The 13,819-nt window shown below is 42.4% G+C and overlaps 1 protein-coding gene across 9 annotated transcripts in view; it reads left to right on the top strand.

Annotated features, from left to right (window-relative positions):
* FRY (FRY microtubule binding protein) overlaps positions 1-13,819 on the top strand; it is a 578,021-nt gene that overhangs the window by 381,839 nt on the left and 182,363 nt on the right. For all 9 annotated transcript variants that reach the window (XM_068267046.1, XM_068267044.1, XM_068267045.1 and 6 more), the window contains 5 exons: positions 3,611-3,782; positions 5,884-6,016; positions 6,632-6,739; positions 7,857-8,112; positions 12,995-13,177. In XM_068267046.1, coding sequence (XP_068123147.1) covers positions 3,611-3,782; positions 5,884-6,016; positions 6,632-6,739; positions 7,857-8,112; positions 12,995-13,177 — 852 coding nt within the window. The remainder of the gene's footprint in view (positions 1-3,610; positions 3,783-5,883; positions 6,017-6,631; positions 6,740-7,856; positions 8,113-12,994; positions 13,178-13,819) is intronic.

A 13,819-nucleotide genomic window follows, 5' to 3' on the forward strand; every position in this document is an offset into this window, starting at 1 on the left:
GTCATCAAATTTGCAGACGACACCACTATTATTGGCCTAATTGGTAGCAACGGGGAGCATGAGTACCGTAGCGAGGTCGAGAGAATATGTAGCTGGTGCAGGGAAAACAACCTAGTTCTCAACACAGCAAAGACTGTTGAACTAGTTGTAGTCTTCAGGAGGAACTCTCCCCCCCCCCCTCCCACCTGTCCTCATTGGAGGAGCAGAAGTCTCTACGGTGTCATTGGTTCAGTTCCTCGGCACGACTCTCACCAACAACCTGAAATGGGGGCAAAAAACCACCAAAATTCAAAAGAAATCCCAGCAGAGGTTGTTCTTCCTGCGCCAACTGAAGAGATTCGGCATGCCCAGGGAACTACTGACTAGCTTCTATACTGCCACCATAGAATCCATCCTCTGCTCCTCAGTCATTGTCTGGTACGCGGGCGCAGCGGCCAGTGATAAACACAAACTGCAGAGAGTCATAGCTGATGCAGAGAGAATCATCGGGTCTCCCCTTCCACCTCTTGATCTCCTCCACTCCTCTAGGTTGAGGAAGAGGGCCACCATGATCTCCCGTGACCCCTCTCACCCTGGCAGCCACTACTTCAAGCTCCTCCCGTTGGGCCGCCGATACAGGGCTATACCATCCAAAACCACCAGGCGGAAGAACACCTTCTTCCCCCAAGCTGTTCGGGCACTGAACTCTGACCTTTCCCGGTCCGGCCTGCAGTTCTAACTGCCAGGTCGGTCAGCTGGCCCCCGTCGCGGTCGGTCTGGGTTCCCATCCGGAAAGGGGGGGACTTTACCAGCATCTCTATCAGACTATCTGACTACTGTATTCAACTGTATGTGTTGTATGTCTATACTCTGTCTATGCCATGTGTACCACAAACAATTCCGAGTATGGCTCTGCCGTACCTGGCGAAATAAAACTGATTCTGATTCTGACATTGGCAGTATTTTATTGTATATAAATCATTTATATTGCATAGTCATATAAAGATGTATAGTATTGACACTTGTATTTTGGATTTATTTTCTTTTAATTAATGGTGGGATTTCCCTAAATAAGGCAGTGAGCAGCTTAAAGAAGGCAGTAACCAATCAGGAAGCATCTTATGTTAGCGTGGCTGCACACACCACAATAACAGACAGAATCTGACTGCAGAAGCTTATTGCTTATAGTTACATTTTGTACTGTAATTGTGTGTTTCCTGTACCCTTTATTAAAACATAGTTTGTTATTTTTAACTTCATTATTGAAAGCTGTGAAGCGCGTAGGAGATACGTAGACTGCTATTGTTTACTTAAAGCCACAACATAAAGCATTGTCTGAACTTTGCCTACACGACAGTGTTTCGCAGCTGCACTTATTAGACTATATACAACTTTTAAGTAACTGCTTATCACAGAGGTACAATACAAAATAATCTACGCTTGTTCTGAACTGTCAGTACAACCTGCAGTCACCAGTGCTTAAAGGGAACCTGAAGCGAGGAAAATTATTAAATAAACACATGACCAAGCTGCAAATGAATATTACATACTAACCTCGCCGTCAGTTCCTCTCAGAAGCTCACCATTTTCTTCTTACAGTGATGCCTTCCAGTTCTGACAATATTTTGTCAGAACTGAAATATACCAGTTGCTGTCAGTTATATATCAGCAGCTGTCAGTTACAACTGAATCTGCAAGGTAATGTCCATGTTTCCTTATGGCTCAAGTGGGCGATATGACAGTTCACCAGTGTGGTGACCAGGAAGCTGTTATGGGGTAATGGCCATTTTTAAAATGGAGGATGGAGAATTCCATTGATCACAGTGGACAAACAGGATGCAGGAGAGGAGAAAGAGATTGAGGAGTAGACTACACAGGAGGTAAGTATGACCTGTGTATGGTTATTTTGACTTTATTTTCAGTTCAGGTTCTCTTTAAACATGTAACAGACCGGTGACCACCACCACATCAACAAAATCCATGTTCCATATTGCTGTAAAAGCAAATGCAGCTTTATTATAGAGCACTTGCTAGGGTAAAAAACAATGCTTGTATGGTGGGCCCCTACAACAAGGGGTTTAAAAGTAGAGAACTGCTGTACCGTACTTCTCCTAAAGCGGTGATCATAGAGACCCATTCACTCACATTGGGAAATAAAGTGGTCTTAACTTACTTAGCCATTTTTCAATGAACAGTATGCAGCTGTGAGAACACTACATCCGCGGCCTCAGTACAAATCAGTGGAGCTTCGTTAGCTAGTTGTAAAATAGTGGCTAGCAGTCCACTGTACAACAAAGCTCCAGTGCTTGCAGACTGTCAATTCTTTCCTCATACCTCATACCACCATCGCAAAAAAGAAGGCAGTTAAAATCAACTGACAGGTTTTGGGCCAGTCCATCTCCTCATAGGGGATTCTGCGGGTTTTCTTTGTTTTCAGCAGCATTTCCTGAAAAGAAAAAAAGTCTTGTGTTGTTTTCCAGTACAAGAAGAGTTAAAAAACTTCAGTTGTTATCTATGCAAAAGAGCTTCTATGGACCCGCTGGAACTAATACAGTTCTGTTTCTTAAACACTTAAACAACAAAGAAACAGTGAGAGACAGCTTGAAATACGGATTTCCTAAAGGAATCCGGATCATTATTTCTACTTTGATTTATTTCTTAAAAGAAAGAGTGTGGTTTCTAAACTGCAAATATGACAGAATGATTATATACATACATTACCGTATATCGTAATTTTTTTTCGCTTCAGGTTTGCTTTAAAGAGAATCTGTACTTTAAATTATTACAATAAAAAGCCTACCATTCTATTCATTATGTTCTCCTGTGCCCCTCTTTGCTGTTTCTGCCACTCCCTGCTGCAATCCTGGCTTGTAATTGCCAGTTTTAGGCAGTGTTTACAAACAAAAGACATGGCATGTGATAGGCTGAGAGGAGCTCAGTCTGTGACTCATACAGAGTCTGCAGGGGGTGTGGAGAGGGTGTGTATAGCTTCTATCCTATTACAAGCAGAGCAGCAGATTCCTGCCTGAGTGCCTGAGCCCGTCAAAGCTGTCAAAGGAAAGAAGATTACATTATAGAACAGAGATAATACAGCCACTGGGCAACTAGGAAAGGCTGCAGTAAGACAGACCACATTAGAACAGGTATTGGAACCTATAGGATAGAAGAAATAAGGCTGAACATTTTGTTACAGAGTCTCTAAGTGTTGATAAATAATGATCATTGGTAGCAATCATACTGAAAATGTACTATCTTTTCAGCTGATTATCACATTTGCCAAGAATGCAGTTCAAATAGCGCCATTATTTTGGACATGGCATTTTTCAGGCGAGCGGCCTGTTTGCCCTTTTATAAATAGGCCCCTTAGTTGGGTTTGTGGATATCCTCTGATCATACAGTTTCTTTTATCTGGCTTTGCTTCGGGGATGCTTCAAGGACTGACTCTTTGATGAGGAAAGCATCGGATTGTGGTGGAAGTGTTTGTGTGCTGGCCGAAGGTAAAGCCAAGCACTGCAGACTAAATGAATAATGCTGTATGTTTGAATTATTGACCGTGGTTTATCTGTGAAGTTTTATTATGAAGAGAAAATGTATTTTAACATTCTGCCTGGTCTCTTGTATCTCCCTGCAGAGAATGAACATCGGCTTAAGGGCTTTCTTGGTGATAGCGGACAGTCTGCAGCAGAAAGATGGAGAACCCCCCATGCCAGTGACCGGGGCCATTCACCCATCTGGGAACACCCTGCGAGTAAAGAAGACCTACCTAAGTAAGACCCTTACGGAAGAGGAGGCAAAAATGATAGGTGAGTAGTGTTCTTGTTCTAGTTAACAGCTCTGGTGCCTCAGTTTGCTTATTGTATTATTGTGGAGTCATCTATGACTACAAACGGGAGAGAGTATCAAGAAGTGCGATAGTTGGGTATAGAGTCTTGTTGTGAACCGAGCAGCATTTTTTAGCACATAGGGCATCTAAATAGCACATTAAAAATGTATGCTACCAATGGGGCTCATTATTAAAAATATCCATTCTACCCCTTCGTTTTACATGTAAATGTTTGTTAGAGGCTTTTATTGCCCTACTTGCTCGGCCTGCCGGCTGCAGAAAGAGCAGGCACAGAAGGGCTGCTGTAATTATCAGTAGCAATGAGCAAATACAAGCTTTCATCAACGGGGGTGGAGTTAGTACAATGTAGTTCATATAGTTTAGAGAAGTCACACTTTATTACATTCACATCTTCCCCTGGATAAATAAGGGTGAGGGGGGTGGCAGCTCCTACAGCTATTAAAAACCAGGACAAACTATGGGGGGAAGCTGCTTGAATACCTTTAAAGTGAACTTGTCTTATTTATTTTTTTATACATGCTTTAGATTTTCCTCCTCCAAAATGATCATTCATGACCATTTCACCCAGAAATATGACGTGTTCACAGGTATTCCCAACATCAGTGACTTCCCTGCTGGAGTGGATGTTCTTACCAGGGAAGATAGATGAGATGACAATAATTTTATGTAAATTACTGTATATGCAGCTTAAATTTGGACCAATAAAAATTGACAGAAGATTATTCTGATTGGTCCAATTTGAAGCTGCATATAATTTACATGAAATGTGTATGTTCGGACAAATGATTTGCATCTTATTGATCATCCTTGGTTCTTACCTGCTAGCTTTTTTTTCTATGGGAAATTCAAATCCAAAAAGATCCCTAAGGGATGATTTCTGGACAACCGTGGGCCTGATGCATAAACCGCCATTAATATTGCTATGTGCAGACAGCACATGGCAATATTACTGATACATCAGCAGAGTAGAATTTGTGCACAATTAGTGCAACCCACAATACATGGGTAATACGAGCATTGCTATAGTATTGTGTGTCACTTTACTTGCTTAACCTGCGTAAAGCATGTTTCCTTCGGGCACATTAATTTCCTCACACATCCCAAAAACATACAGATAAGTTAATTAGCTTCCCCCTAAAATTGGCCCTAGACTACGATACATACACTACGCCATAGTTCCCGAACCCGGTCCTCAAGGCCCACCAACAGTACATATTTTGCAGGAAACCACAAACATTCACAGGTGAGGGAATTGGTGTCACAGTAGAGCTGATTATCTACCTCTCTGGATTTCCACAAAACATGCCCTGTTGGTGGGCCTTGAGGACAGGGTTGGGGAACACTGCACTACACGATACATACATAGACATATGACTATGGTAGGGATTAGATTGTAAGCCCATCTGAGGGACAGTTAGTGACGAGACATTATACTCTGCACAGCACTGCGGAAGATGTTGGCGCTATATAAATACTAAAAATATTAATAATACATAGTTATGTCACTTACTGTACCTCAGAAGAGCTCACAATCTAATTACTACCATAGCTGGAGGTTAATGCATTTTTATGGTATTAATGGCTGGTAGCATCAGCTCTTTTTGTCTGTATGCTCTCAAGCTACAGACACATACACATTATAGATTTTGGGAATGCTCCACTTGTCTCTGTTATGGTGGATCAAGGCTGTGGCGTTTAGTTGTCCAACAACAGATTTGTGTGAGATGAGCCCTGTATTTTATTTTAATATATTGTAGCACAGTACTTAAAATGGATTTGTTCCATCTACATTGTTCTATATCGACATGACCCTCCCAGACTGCAGTGCCAGTGTCAAGCGTCGTATGTTGAGGGCATAAGTGCAAGCCAGATTTTGCCCCTTGTTGACACTTGTCACTGGTGCTCAATGTACTGTATCTTCTTTATCTTTTCCCATGGCGTTGCTGTTTGTCAGTTGACTTGACCTTCTCAAAAAGAGAAATAAAATATGCTGCTTTTGTGATTGACCTAGTAGTATGCCATGGAATATTGCAGCCTTCATGTGTTATGCTGTTTGCTAGGAATGGCCCTGTACTACTGCCAAGTCCGAAAAGCAGTTGACAATATTCTGAGGCACCTTGATAAAGAAGTTGGCCGATGCATGATGATGACCAATGTACAAATGCTGAACAAGGAACCAGAAGATATGATCACGTGAGTAGCCACCAATTAAATGTGATATACTGTACATCACACTATTGATTGATAGGCATCATAATATTACATTGATTTATGTGACTGGAGGGGAGCAGCTCCTGCTGTGGGATGCCCCAACTTCTAACATTACCTTCCACCGATGCAGGGGCACCAGGAAGGGGGGGGGCATGAATTGTAGTTACATTACTGCTGAAAGGGACACGTTGAGCAAAAACCTACGGAAAGAAAATAGGCCTCAGTCAATGTACATTTAGTTTACTTCTGTACCAATTTATCAACTGAAAGTTGAATGAAAAAGGTGTAAGTTTTTATCAGTTGTATAATATGGTTGTTATATTAGCAGCTACTCTATGATGAAAAAAATCCAACCGTAAATAATGTTAGTTGTACTTCATATTGGTTTGAATAGTTTTATTGCATTTGTTTTTGGATCTACTGTCCGGTTTCAGAAGTTAGATGAAATAAGGATTCTAATTGGTGGATTTGGTCAATCACTTTTGCTCCAGTATTCCTATCACTTAGATTTCTAAGGTCATCCAAAAAATGTGCTGACGTTGCGGTAATGAATTGTTTGTACTGGGTGATCTCTATGTAGCTGTTTTTGCTTTTCAGTGGAGAACGGAAGCCAAAGATTGACCTCTTCAGAACATGTGTGGCAGCTATTCCCCGCCTGCTTCCAGATGGGATGTCTAAACCGGAGTTAATAGATTTACTTTCCAGGTAAGATGCTTGTGGTTGCTGTGAAAGTGATAAACCCTCCACTTCAGTCTTCAGTGGGACTTCTGTGCAGAAACTCCAGGCAGTTAGTTTTCTCATGGGTTCTATGGGCATAAGTTCAAGTATTCTCGTATTATGCAGTCTGTGAGTTAGGGCGGCTAGAACTCTAAGGGCCCTTTCACACCAGGGCGGTGCGGTATTTTTACCACACCCCACTGCAGGGCAATGAAAGTCTATGGAGACTTTCATAATGTCAGGTTACGGCGCGATGCAACAGAAGTGACGCTTTCGCTGCATTCCTGACACTAGGACAAAACTACAATACCGCGTGTTTTTGCGCTGCTATGCGTCCGACTGGAAGCCATGTTACTCTATGGTGATGCAAGGATTTAAAAAATGTTGGCCTTGCGGTGCCAACATTTTTAACGTGGTGTTCCCTGAAGGCCTGTTTTTGGCAGAGAGGTGGGCGCGAAGCACTGCATCGCTGCCGCTAGTTTACAGTGTGAAACCGGCCTCAAGGTGGCCATACGTTAGTCAATTTTTGGCATTAATATTTGGTCCTTACGATCCTAATGATCAAATATCACAGATATCAGTGAGGCCAGAATCAATTAAAAGGATCGATTGAGCATACTTGAAAATCTCAGTCGCAAGGGCTCAAACGCGATTGTGACAGTCAATTTCCTGACGATCCAACGGATACCCGGACGGTCGCATGCAGATCAGAGGTCTATGACAAATCTGGCAAAATTAGTCACATGCCTTTTTCAGGTGTGTCATTTAGACCCTACTGACCAGAAAGATCAGCAGGACTGCCAGGCAACTGGTATTGTTTAAAGGAAATAAATCTGGCAGCTTCCATAGGTCTTACACCTTGGGTTCCTTTTAAATGATGTTACTTGGTTCAGATTCACTTTAAACACATTGCTAGTTTGGTCACATTTCTGATTATGACAGTTCCACTTTAAGCCTCTACACAAATATATTGTGTATACATATTATCCTACCTTACAGAAGACAGCTGGATGTTTACTGCATGATGCATCAAGGCCTCTGTAAAATGCTCTTTAGCTTGTGGTAGTTTATATAGTCACTGTGGCTATTATAAATGTCATTGCAGGCTGTCTATTCACATGGATGATGAACTGCGCCATATTGCACAGAACTCTCTCCAGGGACTTCTGGTTGACTTTGTAGATTGGAGGGAAGATGTATTGTTCGGGTTCATTAATTTTCTATTGCGTGAGGTGGGGGATACGCATCAGACGCTCCTCGACACATCTCTGAAGTTACTGCTGCAGCTTCTCACACAGTGGAAGCTCGTAATACAGACTCCTGGGAAATCCTACGAACAGGCCAAGTTAAGGACATCAGAGGTATGGTCTCACATTCACAGATCTTTCTTTAGGTTCCGCCTCCTCCTGTATCTCAGATGTGAATAGATTGTATGCATCTGTTGATCCCTTAATTTCATAAGACATTTCACACTTCCTAATCTGGTTGGTATTGACCTTGACTGATTGAATAACATAAAAAACGACAGTATGTGAATACTAAAAGCAGATTTTTAATTATTCGCTACCAAATATACCAATGTGTTATATAACCATTAAGCCATTAGCAGCTTCAATAAGGTTATCTTGTTTGAGATCAGTGCACTGCTTTTGACCTCAGTTGGCAGAACTTGTGCTGTAAATTCTTGGAATGCTTTGATCTCTCTCTACTTGCAGAAAATGTAGAAACTGAAAGCAGAAGTCCTCTGTTATTGTCCCACACACACTGTACTAATTAGAAGCAAGGAAATACAACAAATAAATAAAAAAAGTGCTAAAATAAATTGGCCTGGAGCACTTGCAAGTCTCTAAATTAATTGGCTCCTAAAGGGTTAAAAAATAATTTCCTTTACATTTTTATAGTTTGATTGGTGTGCTGCTTGTTTGGAGCAGTATATATATTAATTGAGCATGCCACAGTCCGTCCTTCTATCACAATACATATTGTGCAGTGAGTGGGCTGGATATAGGAATCTCCTGTTAGAGCACATGGAACAGGCACTCCATGCATTGCAAAATACTCACCCTTCATGACTGATTGGCTGTTGCTCTAGAAGTAGTATCAGGCACGTTGCTAAAGCTGGCCGTACACCATAAAGTTAAAATTGTATGATCCTCTCACATTTTCACACATCTTTGTAGCTTGAAGGCCAACCTAAACAATGCGTTCAAATTAAAATCAGTCTTATATGCTTATTCCATGACTAATTGTACAATGAAAATGATGTAGTGTCTGACTGGGTTTTGGGACATCCAGCTCATTTCTCTAGCACCAGCTGGTGCCAGAGCCATGTTTTTACAGTACCATCCCCAACAACAAACATTTGTAAAGCACTTTTCTCCCGTAGGACTAAACGCACATACAGTCAGGTCCATAAATATTGGGACATCAACATTTGTGGCTCTATACACAACCACAATGGTTTTGAAATGAAACAAACATCATGTGCTTTAACTGCAGACTGTCAGACCAGTAATTTATTGGTTGGTAAATTGGGGTACAGAGGAAGAAGTCTGCAAACGCCAGGCTAAACAGGTGGCTTTTCAGTCTGCGTTAGAATAACTCCAGGAATGGTGCTGTCTTTACTGGGTGAGATAGGGAATTCCAAAGGATAAGGACAGCATGACAGAAAGAAGCGCTAAAGGTTTTGAGGTGCACTCTGGGAGTTGCCAAGTTTATGGATCCTGCTGCTCTGAAGTTATGAGAGGGGTGGTGCAGTCTCAGCATAGGTTACACCATGTTGTTGGACTTCAGGAAATTTAGGGTACTTGAAAAATTATGATGTCAAGCATGTCTGCTAAGTAGCCTTTCTGTAGATTCTGCATCTATGTCAATGGCACACCATACTAGTCTATTATATCACAATGTGACGTAAGCAGCAATATCTCATACTTATAAAAGATTGGCCAGTCACTCTTTCACAATAAATTAATCCTCACAAATAAACTGATAAAATTCATCCATAATTGCCAGAAAGGTGCAGACATACTGTACTTACTGCCCTTAAAGCGGAACTGAATACTACAAAAAAACAAAGTGTTTCACTTACCTGGGGCTTCTGCCAGCCCCGTGCAGCCTTCCTGTCCTGCGTCGGTCCTCCACGATCCTCTGTCCTCCCAGAGGATCGCGGAGGACCGGCGCAGGACAGGAAGTCGAAAGCAATTACGCCTGCAGGACGCTATTGCGGGCAGCAACGCAAATAAATATACGTGTGGCTTGGGGAGCGCAGACGCAGTTGCCGCATCGACGATAACAAAACTAGCTGGCAGTGGGACAACATAAGATCGTGGAGGACCGGGACGAGACAGGATGGCTGCAAGGGGCTGGCAGAAGCCCCAGGTAAGTGAAACGCTTTGTTTTTGTAGTATTCAGTTCCGCTTTAAATACAAACTTAGGGGCTATAGAGGCCTGCTTAGCAGTCTTTTCTCTGTCTGGGAAACTGATGTTTAGTTCCTTATGACTTTGAAGCTTAGTAAAGTTCAGTCTGGATTAAAGCACCTCCAACAGATGTATTATTGATGCTGGTAGGATTTGAAGCTTGCATTGAATCCATATCTATGTGAAGTGCCTTGTGTCTATCCTCTTCTGATTCAGTAACATGCTCTGCAAAGTACAGTGTTGCCTTCATAAAACAAAAGAATGAGCACAGAGATGATAAATCATTGATAAACAAACCGGGAGAAGTATACAGGATTCGGTTAAAGGATCACTATCATGAAAAAAGAACGGACAGGTTTTGGGCCAGTCCTCCTCATGGGGGAATCTCCCATGAAAAGATGATGGACTGGCCCAAAACCTGTTGGTTCTGTCAGATTTTAACTGCCTACTTTTTTCACGATAGTGGTCCTTTAAATTAAAACCATCAAGGAATGTTTGAAAAGCATTTATACAAAATGATAGAGCTCTTTTAACAAATATGCATGATGTATGGGATCCTTGAGATAATACCCACATAAGGGCTGGTTCACAATGTACGGATCAAAAACTAATTTGTATAAAAACGAATCCAGCAAATGGATCAGTTTTTATTGGGCATCAGTTTTCGTCCATGGCCCTCCGTTCCATTTGCATGCGGTAAATGCTATGCATCAGTCGTCCCAACAAAATCACGGCCACCCCAGACTTGGGGACCCTTTGTCAGAATGGGCCGAACAGATCCATTCAAACTGAGCATTGTGGAAGATCCTATTGATAACCTAGGATCCGTTTACCTTTCGGTCCATTTAGTTCCTACCATTTTTCAATGCCAGTGTGAACCGACCCAAAGGGGGTACTAGCCCGACACAGCCATTAGTAAAAGGGTACATGATATAATAATGTTAACAAACACTGACTTTCTGGATGTATTCAAATGTTAGTTGTAACCAATGCAAAGAATCTGATGATCTACTGAGGACTATGGGATGTTCACATAGATTCAGTGCGAAAACTTTTCAGTGGTTCCCTACAGTTTTCAGGTGACAGTGGAAACTTGAATGTCTTGGAACAAAATAGGGATTCAGTTTATAGAGCTAGTTATTTTTAGCTACATGGCTATAGAAAGTTGGAAATTCCTTTTAAAGAGAGGCTGAGGCCACTATAAAAATCAGTTTTTACCTTTTATTTCCTTTAAGGATCATTGCAAGACCTAAAACGCTGCTATCCTGTGGCAGAACGAGGGTTCTAACACCCCCAAATCCCCGGGGCAAAGTTGGGGGAGCGCTTCCTAATTGAGGCAGAGCTTTCTGCTGTAGCTCTGCCTCTCATTGCATCAATCCACGCTGATTGCCGCCTCTCCCCGGCCCCTCAGTCTTCTTTCACTGAGGGGGGGGGGGGGGAGAGGTGGAGATCCACGTGGATTGACGCGAATGGAGGCAGAGCTTCAGCATTAAGCTCTACCTCTCTGGACAGGAAAATCCACGACCAGGAAAGTCGTAGATTTTGCACAGGGGATTTGGGGGGTATAAAGCCATCGTATTGCCGTGGGGATGCTGCGTTTTATGTCTGGCAATGATCCTTAAACTAAATAAAAGGTAAAAACTGATTTTTATAGTGACTTCAGAGTCTCTTTAAGTCTACCTACTTCAATGGAGAAACCAAATCCTCTGCAAATTATTTTAGTTGTATGACAAGTGTTGAACTTCATTCCTCATTTACCTTCATTCAGCCAGGAATGCAGTTGCAGATCATGTAAACCCTGGCAAAGTTTTCATGGGCTCTCATATCAAATTACTACCTTGCATCAGTAGGTTCATGTTTCCACCACTGGCTCTCATTTTAAGTCATTGCCTGGCAGAATTGGAGGAATCCTCTTGCTTGCTGTGCCCAGTCTCCTATTACCCTTTGCCTAGTTATTGGGAGGCTCCATGCTGTGCCAGGTAAGTAGACAGCCGGAGAGCTGGTGAGCTGGAGCAATCTTTGTGGGACACAAAACTAGATGTGTTTGTTAGCCAACAGTAAAAGCAAGGTGAAATGATTTGGCCCATAGTTCCACTCACCATCTCTCCCGCTCTCTTACTGCTTGATGTGGCAGCTGAGATGTTCCAGCTGCTAAGAGATGCGCAATACAGGTGAAATACCGCTCCACTGTGCCTGGGAAGGCAGTGCTGGATCCAAAGCAGCCAAGCTCAATACAGACAAAGGTAGAAAATGATCCGCAACGGTGTCTTCACCAGATTCTTTATATAGGACATATCCTCAGTACATTCAAAAGGCCTCATAGCTAACATGATTCGGACCAGAGTCCTTAGTCATAGCTACTATACGGCTCTCACTGTCAGACTAAGAGATGCATAAGGGCTTATGTCCAAGGAAGTTGTAGTTCATACTGCTTCCTAAACTCAACCTGAAGATCCATGTATACAGGAAAACTGAACCAACTCATTTTACACTGCAGTTGCCTCATCTAGTTTTAAGGATGGGTTCACATTGGCACAGAAAAGTTAGGTTTAGCAGAACGAAACAGAACACAGGCAAATAGATGTGAATAGATCCTGGAACAGATTTAGGGGAACTGACTAACCGAATGCAAGATAATTATTTGCACAGCAGTAATTTCGGATAGGCCGGATGAAAAGGATGCTGACATCATACCAAGCGGGGGGGATCAGTCTTTTATCTGTGCAGTGTGATCCCAGCCTAAATCTGTCTCTCAGCCTTTTTCCTTTTTGGTCATAAAATGAACCCAGATGTATTATTCATCTATGTTTGCTTTTGTCATTGCAGCTCATCCCAAATGGCTCCAGCCACAGGATGCAGTCAGAGCGGGGTCCTTATTCCAATGTGCTGCATGCGGTGGAGGGATTTGCACTATTGTTGCTCTGTAGTTTCCAGCTGGCTACTCGAAAAGTGGCAGTATTAATTCTCAAAGAGGTCCGGGCATTGTTTATTGCACTTGGACAAGCCGAGGTGAGTCGTGTGAGATTCTGGGTCGCTAGTGCAAGACCTGTAGTGTGCGTTTGTGTATGTGAGCATTGGCTTCCTAGTCACTAAACTCAAACTGTACAGCTTTTATAATGGTGAGGCTGAAATAAATAGCTTATGATTGTTTTCATTTTATCGTATAACTGTAGCTGAAAACCACTATAGCGATTGAGGGTCTGGCATTGTCTTACCCTAATTCATATATGTTTTGTCTAAAGGTGACCATACATTAATCGATGGTCACCCAATTTAGTCAAAAGATAGATTGATCTCTGGAAGAATCAATTACTGAGAGAAGAATCTATTACTGCCACACACTACAAATAGATGTTTTAATAAATTGTAGCATCAAATCTTTTAAAAATCTATAGGACTGTGACTCCCTCTTTGTTCACCCTGGTGCCTGACCACCGGGCCCCCAGGTCTCCCTCCAATTAATAGTGCAACCCGGGGCCCCTACTAAGTACTGCTAGCAGAGCACACTCACCTGTCTATCCGCCGCACTCTGTCCTGTGTACTTCCACCTTCTGAAGACAGAAGGACCCAGACTGGAGGGAGCGCTGGGCAGACAGGCAAGTGGTGAGTACACTCTGTTGCTAGTACTCTGCAGGGGCACAGGGGGAGACC

Source organism: Hyperolius riggenbachi, chromosome 2, assembly GCF_040937935.1.
Source record: "Hyperolius riggenbachi isolate aHypRig1 chromosome 2, aHypRig1.pri, whole genome shotgun sequence".
Lineage (NCBI taxonomy): Eukaryota > Metazoa > Chordata > Amphibia > Anura > Hyperoliidae > Hyperolius > Hyperolius riggenbachi.